At 39.0% G+C, this 20,042-nt stretch overlaps 1 protein-coding gene across 7 annotated transcripts in view; it reads left to right on the top strand.

Annotated features, from left to right (window-relative positions):
* The window catches only part of LOC149319944 (serine/threonine-protein kinase LATS2-like), a 61,412-nt gene extending 42,587 nt beyond the window's left edge, over positions 1–18,825 (top strand). For 3 of the 7 annotated variants that reach the window (XM_089512628.1, XM_089512627.1, XM_089512633.1), the window contains 7 exons: positions 7,136–7,268; positions 8,371–9,911; positions 10,982–11,564; positions 11,738–11,773; positions 13,363–13,545; positions 14,276–14,382; positions 16,274–18,825. In XM_089512628.1, coding sequence (XP_089368754.1) covers positions 7,136–7,268; positions 8,371–9,911; positions 10,982–11,564; positions 11,738–11,773; positions 13,363–13,545; positions 14,276–14,382; positions 16,274–16,768 — 3,078 coding nt within the window. In that variant the 3' untranslated portion in view covers positions 16,769–18,825. Of the gene's footprint in view, positions 1–4,103; positions 4,571–7,135; positions 7,269–8,370; positions 9,912–10,981; positions 11,565–11,737; positions 11,774–13,362; positions 13,546–14,275; positions 14,383–16,273 lie in introns of those variants that run through there. The other 4 variants (XM_089512631.1, XM_089512632.1, XM_089512629.1 and 1 more) reach the window with 4 other exon arrangements.
* The last annotated feature ends 1,217 nt before the right edge of the window (positions 18,826–20,042 follow it).

Consider the following 20,042-nt stretch of genomic DNA (forward strand, 5'->3'; position numbering starts at 1 on the left):
TTCTTGAAAGGACAAAATATATTCCATTACTTGACATCATCCAAACTAGAATTAGCCGTGCTTTTACCAATGGCTGAATGCTAGTAATAGGTTTTGCACCAATTCAAGTCTTAATTTCTTTTGTCTCTCTATTCTTGGGTTTTACATTCATTCTCTGTACACGGAACTACCGTATTTCTTTTTAGTTCAAAATGGATATTGGTACCGAGGAGAGCAAGGGCAGTGCAGAATAACAGATGTGTTTGTCTTCTGGTTTAACAAGATCAGCAAAACATTGCCCTGTAGTTGTCTGACTGAAGGTCACTTGAAAAATTCTTCAAGCATGCAAAATTGTTTAAACAAAACTAGCATTTTATGTTATTGACTTTGCTTCAACATATCTAAAGAAACCCATCCTTCCTGTATGCCTTATAGCAACTCCTAATATTAATAAATTCAAAATTTAATAATATGATCATGTTTGGACAGCAAAATAGCATGCAGGGGTCCATCCACAAGTTATGAAGCTCTATCTGGTACTGTTGAATTAAAATTTCAGCCTTTTTCAACAATAACAGCTAATTTCTTCAGTCTGTGTGATTGGGCTGTCTTTGGCCATGCCTTCAGTGCTGGCTAGCTCTTCTCTGACAACGTGGACAATGAGAATGTGTTATCCTGCTAGGCTGGAGGGAAATGATTTGGAGGAAGATACCTCTTGAAAAAACAAGCAGTTGATCCAAAGGATTATGTGTTATTAAAAGGCTCCTGAGAAGTGGCTTCTCGTGTCCCTGGTAGAAGAGATGCATGCCAAATATTTAATTATTTATTTGTTATCTTTATAATCTGTCTTCACTTAGGGTTGCCATACCTCCAGTTTGGCTGGATTTTATCCAGATTCTATGAACAAGACCCCATATTCATTTGGATCTTCATCTGGCCCACATTCCAAATTTTCATTTTTTTAAAAAAAAGTAAGTTTACCTCTTTTAGGAGCTGTCATATCAGACAAAACGTGGCAACTAGTATCTCACAAATAAAGTGATGATAGGAACCAAATAGAAAATGTCCATGTTTGTATGTCTATTTATTTTCTGGACTGTCCCAGAAACATGACCACCCCAAATTTTAGACACAAACAAGACCTCTTGAGGAGCTGATGTCTAGTGCTAATTCTGGCTAGAATTCAGGTTAGGAAATCCACATGTCCTTTACCCATACAAATGTGCTTTTTTGGGCACTGCATGGGTTGGTATTCCCATCCTCTCTATGCAGTGCCCAGAGCCTCCCCTTGACCTACATGAAGCCCCCAAATCATTTCATACAGACATTTCATATTTCAGTATAAGCGGGCAGGATTGGAGAAGTGCCTGGCAACTCCCCCAACCTTTAGCCTGATGCACAATAAGCACGGAGACCTCTGGAGGTCCCTGTGGATCTCAGCACTGTTGTTATCCTTGTGTGTCCAGTTATGGAGAGGACTAGCCAGATCACACTGAAGCACAGAATGCCTGTGTAACGAAGCTTCAAGACTTTAAAGTAAGTCAGACGGGTAGTATACGGGTCAACATAGTGTAAGGCCTCCGTGCAAATCTTTATACTATACTGAGGGGATGTTGAATTGAGGCCTCCGTTTTGTTGTGTGTTTAGGTATGCATGTTCATGTGTAGCCATTATATTTCTTCAACATATGTATAATTTTCACCTTCATGGAAATGTATTACCCAGCAAAAGCAAGACCCTCTAAAGTTCTGTAGTACTTAGATAAAGCAGCTCAGAAATACAAAGCATTATGTGTGCTGGAAAGTGCTTATTGTCTTCTATAAGTTTAAAGGTGGCCAAATATTTTGCACCATGAATACTCCTTTTGACAACGAGGTTGCCTTAAAAGGCAAAATCTCATTTCTTCCAGAGCTGCCATTCTGGCACACTGCTGCTTCTGCCACCTCCCTTGAGGAAATCTGTATCTGTTTCCTCCATCTGTCATCCATCCTTCTCTGTAAATGGAAAAAAAATAGATGTGTGTGTGCGGACATACGGATGTGGCTGTTAATTAATTTTCTTTCTCCCAGATCTTAAAGAGCTTATTGTCTCTTAAATGTGCTAGGTTAGAGGGGATTTTGTAGGGAGGGGAGGAATCTTTCCATAATCTCTTGAACAATCTTTATTAGTGATTATAGATATAAATATGTGTTGGCAAACAGAATCTCTTTTTTTCCCTTTAGTGAAAAATGTTGCTGGGCAGTCATATAAAACAGCTCAAGTCTTAACCTCTGCCAATATTGAGGGGGAGGGGGAGAGGCCAAAATAGGGAAAGTATCTAAAGCTGTCTGTCTTCAGTATGTAGAAGGCATTCAGGTGAAGAATGAACAGAAATAGCTCTATAGACAAGAGCCTTTTCCTCTTGGCATGTTGGGGCTCTCTTCACTTTGTAACATTTTCTTTTTCAGTGTTCCTGGTAGGTCATAAGACAGTCTTATATCAGCAAACCTTTATTATTGATAGAATCATAAAGCTGGAAGAGACCTCAAGGGCCATCCAGTCCAGCCCTGTGCCATGCAGGAACTCACAATCAAAGCACTTCCGACAGATGGCCATCCAACCTCTGTTAGCTCTTACTGTCAGGAAGTTCCTCCTAATGTTGAACTGGAATCACTTTTCTTGTCGTTTGAATCCATTGCTCCGGATTCTATTTTCTGGAGCAGGAGAAAACAAGCTTACTCCATCCTCAATGTGACATCCCTTCAATTATTTAAACAGGGTTTTCATATCACCTCTTAATCTTCTGCAGGCTAAACCAGGTCACTAAACATACCCAGCTCCCTCTGATGGAACCAAAGTTTGGAAGGGTTGGAGCACAAACCATAGGGGAAACATAGGGGCAAATTACAGACTGACCTCAATAGCAACAGCAAGTGCATTTCTCTACCGCTTGTCAGTGAACAAACACTCTTTAAGTGGTGTACAATGTGTAAGGCAATTGCCCCCAACAAGCTGAGTACTCATTTTAGCGAACTACGAAAGGATAGAAGGCAGAGTGGACTTTAAGAGCCCTTCTCTAGGATCAAAATTATAACATTGTGGCTGTGGTACCACTGTGCCACCAGGGCTCCTTTTTCTGGCCCTCCAGACCCCAAACACCTACAGACTCTGAATTCAGCTCCTAATTAGCTCAACACATGCCCTGCCTGCTACTCTTCCTACCTTTTCCTCTTCCTCCTCCTCCTGCTCTTCCTCCCTCTTCCGCTTCCTCCTCCTGCTACTCTTCTTCTTCTTCCTCCTTCCCCTCCTCGCTGGGCCTGGGCCGGCCCACATGGAGGACCAAATAGAGGAGGAGCTCCTCCTCTTGAGGCTGGCTGGCCAATGGGAGCAGACTGGAGCTCCAACAGCCCCGCCCCTTGCCAGCAGCCATTGGCCAGCCAGCCCCAGGAGGAGAAACTCCTCCTATTTAGCCCTGCGAGCACGCACAGGGCAACAGGAAGCTGCTGGCGGGCTGCAAAGGCTGCACCTGTGGCGGCTTCAGGGTGGCAGTGCACTGTGTGCGCTGCGCACAGTGCAGCACAAAGCCTGCAGGAGTGGCGGCATGCAACGGCTAGTGCCGCCGCTGCCGGCACCAGCGGCAGCAGTGGACCCAGGACAAACCCGGGTCCAGCAACGAACCAGGACGGGGCGCCCCCACCCAGTTCAAAAGCGGGATTGTCCCGCCTGAGGGCGGGACATGGCAACCCTAGTTGTGGATGACCTCAGGAGAAGTGGAGATCATTTGAATTAAGGTTATTCCCAGTAGTTCTTAAAAAGCTCAAAAGAAGTATAAAATGAATATTAGTTTCTTGTTCTCACACTTTTCCTTTTTTTTCTCTTCAGTGTTAACTTTGTTCTGTCTTATTTCTACAGACTTAAAATACTATTTACATCAATTTGGTGGACACATTTTTTTCTGTAAAGTTTTTCCACATTTCTGGTGGAAAAATTCACATAATAAACACATTTTTAATGTTGTTTTCCCTAATATGTGCATTATGCAATCTTTTCTAATATAGATAGATAGATAGATAGATAGATAGATAGATAGGTATTTTAAATGGTGAACTGCATCAAAAAATTCTCAGAATTAAGAAAACCAAGGGATAATTTCCTTCCAGTTCCCATGGTTTGGTTTACAAAGTGCAACTTGGTCAGTCTTACTGAAATTGCAATTAAATTCTCCCACCAGTCATTACTTACAGCAAGCAGAGAAAATAAGTCAACTTCAATCCCAGATTGTAATTTTGAAGGGAGGAGCACACACTCAAGTAAAAATGTATGGCTTGTATAAGGCTTTACAGTGAATTAGTGGCTGAAATAAAATTTCAGAAATGTCTGGGATCATGGGCACTTCTGCAGTTTACACACATATCTATATGTCTTCCCTCTAAATTTTCTTGTGCCCAAATGAACATTTCTGAGGAGCAGCGATGTCCTGAAGAACAAAGTCCACCTTCTGCCCATGCCTTGTTTTGCCATCTGAAAACACCTGAAGAGGTTTCCAAAACTGAACCTGGAATCATCTTTCCTCCTACCCACCTGGTATTTTGAGGAGCTGAGACAGCTTATGGTAAATCCCACAGGCAGAAAATTATTTCTTACACTTTGTTCACCACTGTTACAGAATATCAGTGAATTTGGTAGATGGCATTTAGTTAATTACTCTGTAAAACCTTATTGAAATTCAAATGGTTATTCTTGAGTTCTGGGAAAGTAACAAATAAAGGGCACTATCTGCCATGAATGGCTATTTTCCCCTATGTAAAAGCCAAGTGAGAATGTGTTGGTTGTGTTCAAGAATCATACTTTTTGGAACACTGATCACACCCTGCTGAAAATCAGTGAAAGTGCATAGCAGAAGAGACAACTGTATTTTGTCCCAAGATGCATGAGGAAATGGAGGAGGATGCTAATTTGAGGAATAGTTTTATTTTTAAAAAGAAACTATCCATAAAATTATTAATAGCAGAGTATTTTCTACGTGCAGAAGTAATTTCTCAAAGAGTTTAGAATGTCTCAAGAGAGATGTAAATAGAACGTTTTTTTAAACTGAAATACCTAATTGAAAAGCCTAATAAATTGCTCAAATAAAACAATCCATTAACCTCAACCTCTTCATATTGATTACATGATTGAGGTATTGATTAATGGGGGAAATGAGTAGCAAGCAAATAACAGTGCATCTGAAATTTAGGATGTTGTATGTTTTTGTTTAATTTCATAGGGTGGTAAAAGCCCTTGAGGTTGAGAGTGTGTGACTTGCTCAAGGTCACCCAGTGACTTTCCATGGCCAAGTGGGGATTTGAACCCTGATCTCCAGAGTCATAGTCCAACACTCAAACCACTACACCATACTGTCTCTCTGATGCTACTCAGGCATGCTGTGTTGCTGTCAGCCAGGTGATCTCTTGTCTCATAGGTGTCACTGATAACTTTTTCTCTTCCTGCATCCAGATCCCTTCCCTTCCTTTTGTTTCAACATAGCCTTTCTTTCCTTCAGTTCAGCATGGGTCTTAATAAAACAACTCTTATGTTATTTTGACAGCTGGAACAAATGAAAGAGTTTTGCAACAAGGCTTTCCTTCAATTAATATCTTATTAATAGGTCTGGCTCTACCATTAGGCAGAGTGAGGCAATCATCTTGTGCTGCAGGGCAGCAATATCTGTCTTCAGTCATTTTTCTAGAACCTTCATCCATTTCCCTTTCTTGTAAGATAGGTGTGTGTGTGTGTCACAAAACCTGCCCTAAATCCCTTAAACTAGGTTGCTGCCCTTGCTGTGTAGTTTCTGTCCAATATAGTTTCTTTCTTTTTTTTTTAACAAGTTGAGATTATACGTTTGCGCTCTAAGAATGATTTAAAACAAGTTTACATGTCTCAGAAACAAGTTAATAAAAGAAGACAATATCTGGCATAGGAGTGCTGATTCAGTGTGTGTTTATTGCTCTGAGTGAACAGAAGTGAACCCTTCCCATTTGGGAATAAGTATTCTGTCTCCTTGCCAGAATTTGGTTTGGTTCTCTTGTGTTTGTGTCTTGGGTTGCTAAGTCATGCAGTTGCAATAGCCAGACTACTCTACACAGCTTTATATTAAAAAATGTATGTTTGTTTCCAGAATCACGTGGGACATGATTTTATTATTGCTTAGATAACCTTTTTCTAATACAGCTAGTTGGATAACACAGACTTTGCTGCTTTAGGATACTACCCAGAATTGTGTTGGGGCACTATGCTAATGTAAAAATAGTGGTTGTGCTTTCTCAAAGGTTGTATAAGTGCAGTGTCTAGTGAAGTCAAGTGTTCAACAGGCATACACATTGGCCCATATTTCATTTTGACTTGGTGGGTGGAGAGCATTTGGCCCCTGTGCAGTGAATAAATTTTGCCTTGAGTAGAGAATTGATCCTCCTTTTCTGCTTTCCTGACTTTTTCCCAGTTTGGGACTCAGGGTGGCTTACAACACTCAAAACAGATACAATAAAAAGTGCCAGTAAGAAAAGTGTTAAAAACCTAACCGTAATTTTGAAAAGCAATAAATACAGTATAAACAACACAGTCAGCCCTGGAGGCTCCATAAATAAAATTACAAAGAAGAACTCAAGACCTATGTGCCCATTGCATACAACCCAGTTGCTCAACTAGAGGATCTAGACTAGAGTAACTGTGCTGGTGAATATTTATGTTATCCTAAAAGTGTATAGGATCTTGGATCAAGTCAATTAACATGTTGATATGTTTCAAAACACACTAATTGATTATGTAAATGCTTCCAAATGTTAACTGTTTTTTCATAGGAATACTTACAGAAAGATGTCATGTTAGCATGCCATTTTCTCTCTTTTTCATATGGAAAACATCTCTTCTAAGAGAGAATGCTGTAATACCTGCAGGACATATTGTTACTTTTTTGACTACAGGTCCCAGAATCCTCCAGCCACTGGTCATGCTGTTTGGAGCTTTTGGAGCTTTTCCAAAAAGTAGTTTTTTCAAATTCTGGGCATACACATCTGCTTTTTCCAGTGACATAGTTCCATATGAAAGTTTATTCAGATATAATCAAGAAGTTCATCCCCCCTCCCCAGTTTATGCTTGATTTCTCAAGCTTCATTTGTTTGTGTATTTCAATTGTGTCTAGGAAATGGCTGTAAGAGCTCTCAAACAGACTGGTAGCAGAAGCATTGAAGCAGCTTTGGAGTATATTAGCAAAATGGGATACTTGGACCCTAGAAATGAACAAATAGTCCGTGTAATTAAACAGACTTCTTCAGGTAAGCTTGAGTGATCTTACAGTTTCCTTTCTGTTTCTGCACTGTTTAAACTGGATTTGATTCCAATGTGAATATGAAAAGTAACTTTTACGTCCCCTGACCCTGTTGTTGTTGTTGTTGTTGTTGTTGTTGTTGTTGTTGTTATTATTATTATTATTAACCTTTATTTATAAAGCGCTGTAAATTTACACAGCACTGTACATACAATCTTTTTAATTGGACGGTTAAGAGTACTTCCTCAAGGAGAGCGATACCTTGTACCTGGGGGACGTTTTGGCAATATTTACTTCAAATTCCATCCCTTGACATTTTGCATGGTGAAGTCTGATGTAACTGAAATAGTAGGTTAACAGCAACTTCCATTTATAATTTAGAGCAATGGTTCCCATCCTGTGCTCCAAGGAGCCTTTAGTGTTCTGCGTGCTCTTCCCAGGTGCTTTGCAGCCGCTCCAGGAAAATGAAAGAAATAAAAATTGAATGAAATTAAAGACTAAGAAACAAAAAGTAGAATCAGAATAGGAAATTACATTCTGAATGGAAATTTGCCAAGTTGAAAAGGGCTCAGTGAGTCAAAGATTGGGAACCCCTGGTTTAGAGGCTCTAAAAAAATTCACAAAATGAAATATGGGAATTTCCAATGTTTTCAATTAAACCTCTTTGGAGATTGGCTTTTAAGCTGTGTATGGTTCCATTCCTATCTAAACTCCTCACTTTAAGAGAGTTTCTCTCGCCTTTTCATTTTAAGAGTTTTGCACCATGAATATATGTGTAATCATGTAGTATGCCATACCATTTACCACTTCCCTGTTTCTAATTTGGTGCAAATAGAAAGGTAAACTTAGTCAAAATCCCAAGCTTTTAACCTGCTAGGAAAAAAAAATATGACCACCTCATTTGGTGACATGACAGTTGTGTAAGAATCAAGGCTTTGGGAAAGTTACTTTGGGCGATTTCAGTTCCTAGACTCGTACAGCAGTATGGCCTCCAGCAGTGCTGACTAGGTTATTCTAAAAATTGTAGTCAAAAAATGTAACTTCCATACAGCACATTATACTCATAGGAATGTTTTACTAACATTAACCTGTCTATTATCTCTGTAAAGGAAAGGGCATTATGCCAAACAGTGTGAGCCGTAGACCAAGTTTTGAAGGATCCAGTGAATCGTTTCCGTCCTATCACCAAATGAGCAACCCATCATATGAAGGGACAGGCTTTGGGGCAGAAGCTGCTAACATGCTTGGTGAAGTTCCCAGGCCTTACATGGACTACCTGCTCTCCACTACACAGTCTGCAACCATGAATGCTCCAGTACAGAGACCAGCTGGCTTAGGCTCCCACAGTACGCCTAGCACTCATCAGCAGAAAGTCTATCCTGCCAACATGGATTCCTCTGTGATCAACTACCCTGTGGCAAGTCACAGCAGCCAGTCTTTGCAGCTGCAGGCTAGCCACGGTGCAAATGGTCCACACTACAGCAGACAGCCTGTCATGGTGCAGGGTGAGGCTCTTGGGTATGGAATTCAGCGGAGCCAGTCTTTTCAGAACAAGTTGCAGCAAGAGGGAGGGTATCCAAGCCTTCCAAATAAAGGAACAGTTGCTCAGAATAATTCTGGGCATGGGTTCCAGCAAGCACCAGCTAACCTGTATATGTCACACTCTCATCATAAGCAGCCAATCCCATCTTCTCACCCAATGCATGTGATCACTAGAGGGCCAGCATTTCCAAATGAATTTTCAGACAGCCCGCCACAGGGTCTGTTAACACCATCTAGAAACAGCCTGAACATGGACCTGTATGATATGAATAACTCTCAAATTCAGCAGTGGCAAGCAACCTCTTCATCTTCTTCCTCTTCTTCTTCCCGCCGTGATTCTTTACAAAACCCAACTTTGGAAGCATCTCCCCGGCAGCATATACCCTTCAGGCCAGATGCCTGTGTCCCAAGCAGAACCAACTCTTTTAACAAGCAACAAATGCCTGTGTCCATGCGGCAAACTCCTCCAGGCAAAGCTGATGCTTCCATTGCTTCTCCAAATACCATCACAGCAGTCACATCTGCTCATATTCTCCAGCCAGTGAAAAGCACAAGAGTGATGAGGCCAGAACCTCAGACTGCTGTAGGCCCTGCTCATCCTGGCTGGTTATCTGCACAGTCTTCAGCTGTGGATGGTTTAGGAATGATTGAACAGCACCCCCTTCCTGTTGGAGGCCCTAATACTTATCAGCTAGATGTTGATTATAGCAACCAGGAGCTCAGGTGTCCTCCACCACCATATCCTAAGCATTTGCTGCTGCCCAGCAGTTCTGAGCAGTTTGATATCAATTCTCTGTGCACAGGAATAGAACAGACTTTGCGGGTAGTCCCAAACCTATCAGGCCACAAAGCTGAGGAAAATGGAGAAAGAAATGACAAAACCAAAACAGCCAAAGTCGAAAAAACAGGCAAGGATAAAAAACAGATCCAGACATCCCCAGTGCCAGTGAGGAAGAACGGCAAAGATGAAGAGAAGAGAGAGTCTCGAATTAAGAGTTACTCACCATTTGCCTTTAAATTTTATATGGAACAGCATGTGGAGAATGTCATAAAGACTTACCAGCAGAAAATAAATCGTCGACTGCAGTTGGAGCAAGAAATGGCCAAGGTAATTGTGAGTGTGTGCATGCATGCACCTTTGTTTTAGTAAAACCTAATAATCATGGGTGAGAATTTTTTATATTTGTAAATCTTTCCAACTTGTTACTTCACAGTAAGAGTTGATATTGTTTCTTCTTGTGGAACCTTGAAGCAGTGCTAGGTGTAATTTTATATTTCCTCTCCCCACGCACCTCTTCAGATCACAGAAGGAAGGGGAAGAAAGCCAGGGCATACTGCTCTTCAACCAGAACAGCCCTCATGAGCTCCCTTTAATTGCTGCAGTTTTATCATAGGTTATGCCCACTTTTTTCAGGCTTTTCATACCTTCCATGTAAGCTAGTCATGTGCCTTTAAAGATGAAAAGGAGAAAGCAGATGCTGAGTATTAAGCGCAATACCAAATTTTAAGATTGCGAATGAAGCTTAAATTAGCATAAACATGACCTTGAGTCCTGTTTAGTGTTTGACCAATGGTCTCAATCCAACATTTCTGTGTGTGTACATCTTCAAGTTGCCTTTTCATTTATGAGGGATGACCTTATGAATTTGCATAGGGTTTTCTTAGGCCAGAAATAGTCAGAGGTGGTTTTGCCATTAAATACCCTAAAGGCACCAGGTCCCATCTGGTTTTGGAAGCTAAGCAGGGTCAATCCTGGTTAGTACTTGGATGGAAGACCACCAATGAATACCAGGTGCTGAGGAAGGAACTGGTGAAACCAACACCACCTTAGTATAGGGTAAATGTCCACAGAGAGAGAGATGCTACATAATTATTAGGCAACCCCCATGGAGAATAGCAACACAAGAATGACTTAAGTGCTGTTGTAAAATGCACAATACACGATGCACAGCCACAACATATAATACACAATTTGTAACTTGCCAGGACAAGACATTGATGAACAATACCCATCAGTGCCACCCCTGATTTAGCTGTAGAGATGGCACAAATTGACCCTTGGCCTTTAGTGTATAATTTTTAGTAGCAAGTATGTGTGTGTATAACTTTCTGAAAATGTGTGATGATATCACTTTGTCATATTCTCTCTCTTCTACTCTTTCCCCTGTTGTCATCAAGGCTGGCCTTTGTGAAGCAGAGCGGGAGCAAATGAGGAAAATCCTCTACCAGAAGGAGTCCAATTACAACAGGCTAAAGAGAGCCAAGATGGATAAATCAATGTTTGTAAAAATCAAAACTCTGGGTATTGGTGCTTTTGGGGAAGTCTGCCTTGCCTGTAAAGTGGATACTCATGCTTTGTATGCCATGAAAACCCTGAGGAAGAAAGATGTGCTGAATCGTAACCAGGTGGCTCATGTAAAAGCTGAGAGAGATATTCTTGCAGAAGCTGACAATGAATGGGTGGTTAAGCTTTATTACTCCTTCCAAGACAAAGAGAACCTATACTTTGTGATGGACTACATTCCTGGTGGAGACATGATGAGCTTGCTGATCCGGATGGAAGTCTTTCCAGAAAAGCTAGCTAGGTTTTATATTGCTGAACTCACATTGGCCATAGAGAGTGTACATAAAATGGGGTTTATCCATAGAGACATCAAGCCTGATAACATTCTGATTGATCTCGATGGACACATCAAATTGACTGACTTTGGCCTTTGTACTGGATTCCGATGGACACACAACTCAAAATATTATCAGAAAGGTATTGTGTTTATACATATGGGAGCAAGGAAATGTCAAAGTTTTTAATAACAACATTTTGTTTTTATAACAACATGTTGAAGTTTTGGTATTATTGTATCATCAGCTTGCAGGTTAGGAGAAAACAAGTCTCTGAGGACATTTCAGTAACACTAACATTTCACTTTGTCACAGGGAAAGCAGAGGCAGAAGGACAAGATGGGAACAGAGGTAAACAGCAGAAGAATGTAGATTCAGTTCAGTAAAATGTACTTAGGGTTAGTTTTAGTAGAAAATAATGGGTAAGGGCTAGTGCTTAGATGCCACTAATGATAGCTAACAAGTAAAACCAATAATAAAATATAATACTACAATGTTACATAAATTTATATGGCAATGATAATAGTAACAACAATTTAAAAAATCTTATGTGACCTTAAGAGTAAAACTGATAAACAATTAGAACACAGCATGCCAGACATAACTGAGTTGGAGGGGGGGGGAGTTTAAATAATAAATTTGCCAGTCCCTGTGGGACACCTGATAACTGTGGACAAACAGAAGGAAAAGATTAGTGTGACCTACAAATTCAAATTCAGTGCTTTGGTTCCCATGATGATAGATGCTCTGGAAGCAGTTCCAAATGGACTGACAAAACATCTGAATTAAATTGCCATAGATAGGAATACAACACAATTACAAAAAGTCACTTAGAACATGTTGCATTACTTAGTGATATCTTATTGATTCTTAGATTCTTGAATAGAATCTGAATCATTGATGGCCCAAAACTCATTCAGTAACACCTGGTAGATTGTGAAACTGAAAGAATACTAATTTTAATAATTTTATAAGCATGACTTGTGCCTTCAAGTCATCTCCAACTTATGGTGACCATAGGCAAACTTTTCACAGGGGTTTCTTGGCAAGTTTTTTTCAGAGGGGGTTTGCCATTGCCACTCTCTTGACACTGAGAGAGTGTGATTTGCCCAGGATCACTCAGTGGGGTTACATGGCTGAGTGGGGGTTTGAACCCTGATCTCCAGAGTCATAGTCCAGTGCTCAAACAACTACACCACACTGGCTCTTATTTATAAATCGTGATAAGAAATAGCATTTTTTATTATAGGCATTTCTTGCCCATCTTTCAACTAATGACAGAAAATGAAAATTAAAATATTTTTTAAATATTGCAAACGTGGGTTTTGAGTAGGTACTTGAAAAGCATGCAGTGTTGCAGGGGCAGCAGTTCTACATATAGGTGGTAGCAAAAGGAGAAAAGGCCCAGTATTTTTATGAAGAAGGAAACATAAAGACAAGCTAAGAGTGGTGAAGTTGGAGGAAAGAATGTTGTGGGCTGGGATATAAGAGTAGAGAGATAAGCAGGGAACAAAGTCAAGAAAAGTGTTAGAGGTAAGGACAGGAATTTGTATTGGACTTGGGAGCAGATAGCACAGTATTGTAATAATACAAGGGAGACTGTGATCAGAGCAAAGAGTGACTTGAATTATTTTAGTGGCCGACGTTTGGATAAAAAATAGCAGAAGACCAGAGGGCAGATTTTAGTGATACTAATGGCAAAGCTACTTACATACAGATATGTCTGTAAATAGGCAAGTAAATATACAATTGCCAAACCCCAAAAAAACTCCAACTTGTGAACTATAGTCACTGAAATAAGCCAAGAACTAACAGTGAGTTATTTCTCTGGATTGCTAGGGAAAAGACAAGTCAAATTACCATGTAGGAAAATCTTTTATGAAGCTTTTGCATATAATCATATTTATTTATTTATTTATTGTTTTCTATTTTTAAAAAAGGGAGCCATATCAGGCAAGACAGCATGGAGCCAAGCGATCTTTGGGATGATGTGTCTAACTGTAGATGTGGAGACAGATTGAAGACCTTGGAACAGAGAGCCAAAAAGCAGCATCAAAGATGTTTAGCCCATTCATTAGTTGGCACTCCAAATTACATTGCACCAGAAGTTCTGCTTCGTAAAGGTAGATGGCTCCCATCTCTGTTAGATGAGACTGGTTATTTTAACTCTGAGACGTCCCTGAAGTAAATTTTATTCTCAGGAGGAAGGTTTGAGATTAACAGATCTAGGATGTTTTTCAAGCTATTTGTCTTGTGGAAGCATAAGATGGTTCCAATCAGTGATGAATCAATATATTGTTTTGTCTTAGGCCTGTGAAATGCCCAGATGCTTAGCAAAATTGAAAAATAGAGAGTGTTGTAGGAAATCCATTTCATGTGATGCCCATATTAACCCAAGGAAAATGCAGCCCTTGGTAATTAGTTAGACCAGATTTGCAGCTTTTAAATAATAATAAAAAAAGAAATCTTTAGCCCTTGCAGAACCTAAAATCAAAATATAATGTTCAGGCACTTTTCTGTCTGATGCTTTTGTAACAAATCTACTATCACTGTTAAGTGTCTTTAGCTGATAAAATCACAGCCATTAGTAACATTATGGGAGTTGTCCTTGCTAAAGAAATAAATGCAAAATGAAGGTAGGTCGTTTTGCATATATTGATCTTCCTGTGGAGAATCATGACTACCCATAAAAAACAACTGAGAAGCATGGCTATGATTGGCCTATCCAACCCAAAAGAAAGAAAACTAACAGTGACATAAATTTATTATACTAATTTTAGTTCAGGCCTTATCTCATGTATAATGCTGTTCTTATGAATCAGATAGTATATTTTTTTCCTGCTTACCTTTCAGGATACACTCAGCTCTGTGACTGGTGGAGTGTTGGTGTGATTCTCTTTGAGATGCTAGTGGGACAGCCACCCTTCTTGGCTCCTTCACCCACAGAAACGCAGCTGAAGGTAAATACAGCCCATACTGATTGTTATGATGTTAATTGCAGAACTCAGGGAAAAGGTTAGATCAAACCCCATCTTCCTGCCTTTTCTTTCTATAGTTTTCCTTAAATGGTAACCCCGCATGAAATAAAAACAAATTTGGGCAAGACATGTTTTTGGAAAGCTAAAGGATTTTGAAAAATAACATTACAGTATCATGTAGGATATTTTAGAGTTGGAAATGGCACAGGAGAGAGCAGACAAAATGATCAGGAACTAGAGTAACTAACTCCTCTACCTTTGTTAACATTTGGGACATTTCACCTTGGAAATGTAGGTGTATAAAATTATGTGTAGTATGCAGAAAATAGATAGATGCCCCCAGTCATATTATAAGAATCTAGTCATAGAATTAATCTGAAAGGACAGACAAAAGGAAGCACTCCTTCACATAGTACATAGTTAAAGTGTGGAATAACTACCATCACAGACAGTGCTATTTATCATTTTAGCTTTAAATGGGGATTAGCTTAGAGTAGAAGCATATAAATCAGTGTTAGTCATGAAGGCTATATATTATCTTCAGTATTGGGTGTAGTATGCCCTGAATATCAGTTCTGGTGCAGTTGCATTAATGTCACTTGTGGCGTTCCCATAGTCATCTAGTTTGTCATCATGGAACAGATAACTACAGTGGATAGGCCTTCAGTCTTACTCAGCAGGTGTCTTCTCATGCCATGATGCAACAGTGCAATTTGAAGAAAAATTTTCAACAGATTAATGGAGACTTTCTCTGTATCAATTATTTTAGATGTTAGCTGGTAGATTTAGACCTCATCTGCACTGCAGGAAAATGCAGTTTGACATCACTTTAACTGCCTTAGCTGTGGAATCCTGGGATTTGTTGCAGCGCCAGAGCTCTCTAACAGAAAAGACTAAATATCTCACAGAACTGCAAATCCCAGAATTCCATAGCTTTGAATCTTGGCAGTTACAAAAGTGCCAAACTGTATTGTTTCTGCAGTGCAGATGAAGTCTTAGGCCCAAAACAGACAGGCCAAAAGGTCAGCCATTGGGCTGCATTGGGGGTGTGACATTTAGACACTGTGCAACCCAAACGCAATCAGAAGTCGTCCTGACGCTGCTCCAACCCAGAAGAGCTGGCCTGAAAAGGAGCAGAAAACCCCCCACTCATTTTCAGAAGCCTGTTAGAAAGAGTGGTGATGAGCCAGATTTGGAGCCATGTGCATGCACTTGCTGCAGCACTGGGGTGAGCAGTGCTGGGACAGTCCCAAGGTGCCCTTTTTGGGAGGTCTGTTTCACCCTTTGGGATTTTACCCCAACAGAGAATTAAATAATAGATAGATATATAATAGGAATAATAGATAGGCTAGCAACTTTGAGAATAATTCTACTAACTAACAATCCAAATGCTATCTATATGAAGATAGACTGTCAAGTTACTCAGAAATCCTAGGGAAAAGAGTCTTTGAAATAATCCATACTATTCAGTTAAAACACTGCCCTCCCCATTGTTAATATTATTTGGGTGCTTAGCAATAGTTTTGAACCTTTAGGAGAGTAGTTTGACTTGATATATCACATTGTTCTTGCTTCTGTGCTAGTGTGAGAAGCACAATGTTATAGGTTCCAGGGTGAAAATGTAAGTCAACATGGGAACCAGCTAACATAATATTAATTTGAGTTGCTTCCCAGTTTTTTCATCCTTTATGGAGTGATGCTATATTTTGTTATTATGTAATTATTTTTTCAGGCTAATTTTTTGCATCAGAGAAAACTGATGTGTAGGAAGCATAACAAGAAGTGGAAGTGGAACAGACTTGTTTTATATCTAGAAGTTTTGTATTGCGGAAGGAATATTATTATATACTAACAGTATATTTCAACTGTTCAGGTGATAAACTGGGAGAATACGCTGCACATTCCCTCCCAGGTCAAGCTAAGCCCTGAAGCAAGTGACCTTATCATACAACTGTGTTGTGCTGCTGAAGAGAGGCTTGGAAGAAATGGAGCAGATGATATCAAGGCTCACCCTTTCTTTGACTCCATAGACTTCTCTACTGATATCCGCAGGCAGCCAGCTCCCTACATCCCAAAGATCAGCCATCCAATGGACACCTCTAATTTTGACCCCATTGAAGAAGACAATCCTTGGGATGACACCAGTGAAGACAACACCAAGGCATGGGATCCACAGACTTCTTCCAGTGGCAAACATACAGAACATGCCTTCTATGAGTTCACTTTCCGAAGGTTCTTTGATGACAATGGATACCCATTCAGATACCCAAAACCTTCTGGGCTAGAAGTAAGCCAGTCTGAGAATTCTGATGTAGAAAGCAAAGATGGGCTGGATCAGACTGGAGCCTGTCAACCTGTATATGTGTAGATTACTGTACAGAGTTGTCAAAAAACCAAACACCTTATTCACAAATGTAGGGTCTTCCTTATATAACCCTTAGCTGGGATAAGTTCCACTTGTGGGTAATACGAGTCTTGATGAGACAGGGACTTGCAGGCAAGGTTCTAAATGCTAAAGGCTTTGATTAGGCCACTTGGAACTGTAAATAGCTACGTTGAAGAATGCACTTGAAATCCGGCAATTCATTATAATTTCCAAGTGAAACTTGTCCCCCTTCTTAGCCAACATGTCCACCTAAGTTAGTGCATTGTGAAACTCTGAGCATTTACAGCCTTCCACAGCATTTTGGGTTTTTTTTTTCCTAGTGAGCAAAGAGCACTTATTTTTGTTTATAGCAGGGTTGTGTTTTTCCTACTAAATTATAGGGATGAACTTTTTTGACAAATCATGCTGCTGTTAATTCTTTTCTCTTTTTTTAAAAAAATATTATCCATCGCACTTATGTCACACTTTTTAGGAAAATACATTAAGATTGAAGAACATGTAATTAAAGGTCTCTGTGCAATAATGTTTAATAAGCGAGAGAGAGATGTCCACTGTCTAATGTCCTAAAGTTACTGGTGCCAGTTTTATCCACACCATAACCTTGTGTGTATGTTTCTGCATTTCAAAATCCTGACATTATTTTTGAAGCTGCTTTATTGCCCTTTAATACTTTTTTTAATTTAGTGTAATCAGAGTGTGAGCAAGGGGCAGTCAGGGTGTGATTTCAGTGATTGGTGTGTGGAGAATTTTGCATGGGCTGTGACTGGGGTTTGTATTTGGTTTGAAATTACCTTTTTCTTGTCATTCACAGGCAGGCCCTGTGTATCCATTTTTTAAAAGTGAGGGTTTACAATGTTAGACCCTCAGAACTTGTATGATGATAATGTATTGCGTGGATGGTTTTCTGTTGTGATTGTGTGCCACCATTACATGTTTTCAAAACAAATTATAAAGCTCTCATTCAGGTTAGGGATTAGTGGTGTGTATAGGAGAAGGGAGAGGTTGATTTAATTGATTATCTTGTTTAACAGAATACTTATCCTGCCAAAGAAGGATAAATTACAGAACATTTTCAATAATCATTCTGTGGCCAAAACCTATGGCACATTCATATAGTACATGAAATGTAGTATTCAGCTGTTTGGAAATCACCATATAGTATTCATATATGCGATCATTGTGAAAATATATAGACAATAACTTGCAAACCTCTGTGCCTTAAATTTGATTCAGGAGTCTTACTGTATATTCTTATCCTTACATTGATAGGATTCCTCTGATTAGTAATGTTAAGAGTGGTTAAGTGACAATATATACTTTTCTGGAATGTGTTGAATAGATGAAGTTGCTTTTGTACTAAGTCAGACTGCTGGGTCCTCCTAGACATTATTGTCCTCTCTAGCCAGCAGTCACCCTCTTGGGCCAAAGGTCTTTCAAACTCTGACTCAAGGGATCCTACAGAAGGTGACATTCAGGATTAAACATAAGCACAAAACTTGTATGTTGCTGTTGAGCTATAGAAATGTCCCCAGATGCACCATTTCATTATCGCAACTGTATGTAGCTGCCCTTGACAGTTCATAGAAGGATTAAATTTTTGGCAGTCCCTGAGGACCTAAAGATATATCAGTAAATCTTGTCATGTCTGTTACCATTTTTAATCAACATTTTGATGATAAAAGATAGCATATGCATGATAAACCTCAGAGCTTGGAAAAGTTACTTTTGAGGGGCTAGAACTCCCAGAATTGCTCAACTAGTTCAGCTGTCCTGGCTGCGGAGTTCTGGGAACTGTAGTCTAAAAAGTTAACATTTCCAAACCCTAGGTAACAGCATATAGTTTTTAAAAATCTATAGACAGACACTGTCTTTACTTATTTCAGCAGTGTAAGAGAAAGGGTAGGAGATCAGTTTTCCTGGGATATACCTTGTAATAACATAATTACATAATATTGATAATAAATTAGAAACACATTGAGACAACCATGACTGACAGTGTTCTATGGCTTTTAGAAATTGTGAATTATTCTGTCTTTTTTTTTAAAAAAAGAATACGGGCCTGTTTTAACCATGCAGACACAGAAATGAATATATTTGGGGTTGCAGCCTTAGAAGTCTAAGTAAATTACCCAAACTGGCCCTCATTATTCTTGGTCTATTATATTGTTATATATTATGGTAGACCATACTAATCCTCCATCTCTATCAAAATGCAAGCATACTTTAAAATATTTTTTAAAAAGTGTTTAAAATATGCATTTTTATTAGCTATGTTAACATAAGGTTTATTCAAAATGATAATGGAATACTAAAGATAATTAAGCCATAAGTATCTTCATTTATATTCTATATATGCATAAATAGTTTCCCCCCCCAAAATCCTTAATTCAGATTATTTTAACAGTCCTATTTTTAAAATGATTGATTGCAATAACATTTGAGGGCAATATTCCACTGTGTTTTTTGCTTTAAGTTTTTAAATCTGAAGCTTCATTTTTTTCTATGTTATTCCACATATTATTCCTTAACATTTTAGCCTATCATATCCTACCCATTTTTAGATATCTAAAACAAGAACACCTGTAAATCCATCAGGCTAAACTAAATAAATGATTGTGTATTTGTTTACATTTGTATGAAAGGAGTGTTCTGAGATATGCAGTGCTTGTGTTGTGGCAGTTTATGAAAGATTCAGTATTAATACTTTTTATATAATAAATGCCATGTTTTTTATATTTACATCTATCTGACATTCTTTTATGTGGTAGGTTCTTCCTCAGGAACTCAGTTTAACTGTTATTTATTTATCATTTGTCTTTCAAAAGCTTCTGCTGGCACAATTTTATTATTATATATAAAAAGAAATCAAAATCCAAGAAGTGTCTTTGTGTTCTTTTAGTCTATAAAAGGTTTGAAAGTAAACTGAAATTATATAATGCTCCAAATAAACACATACATTTTGAGTAACTCTCCCTAGATCTTCTAAGTCTTAAGAAATCCAATTTCTATAGGTCCGTAGGATTATCCTGACCATAGGTGGCATGGCTAAGTGAGCTTTTACAAACCTGGGTTTTGGAGTTGTCATAAATCTGTCACTTGAAGTGAGCAAAGAGAATGTATAAAGATATTTTTTCAGGGAAAAAAAATAAAGGAAGCATGAAGAATTTTGATAAGATGTAATAAAAATTTCAGCAATAAAAGTGTAATCATTTTTCTTTTTTCTTTTTATTCTTTAAAAAAACAATGAAACAAATAT

Source organism: Sceloporus occidentalis, unplaced genomic scaffold (genome assembly GCF_023333645.1).
Source record: "Sceloporus occidentalis isolate IW3139 unplaced genomic scaffold, rSceOcc1.0.p SCAF_2, whole genome shotgun sequence".
Lineage (NCBI taxonomy): Eukaryota > Metazoa > Chordata > Lepidosauria > Squamata > Phrynosomatidae > Sceloporus > Sceloporus occidentalis.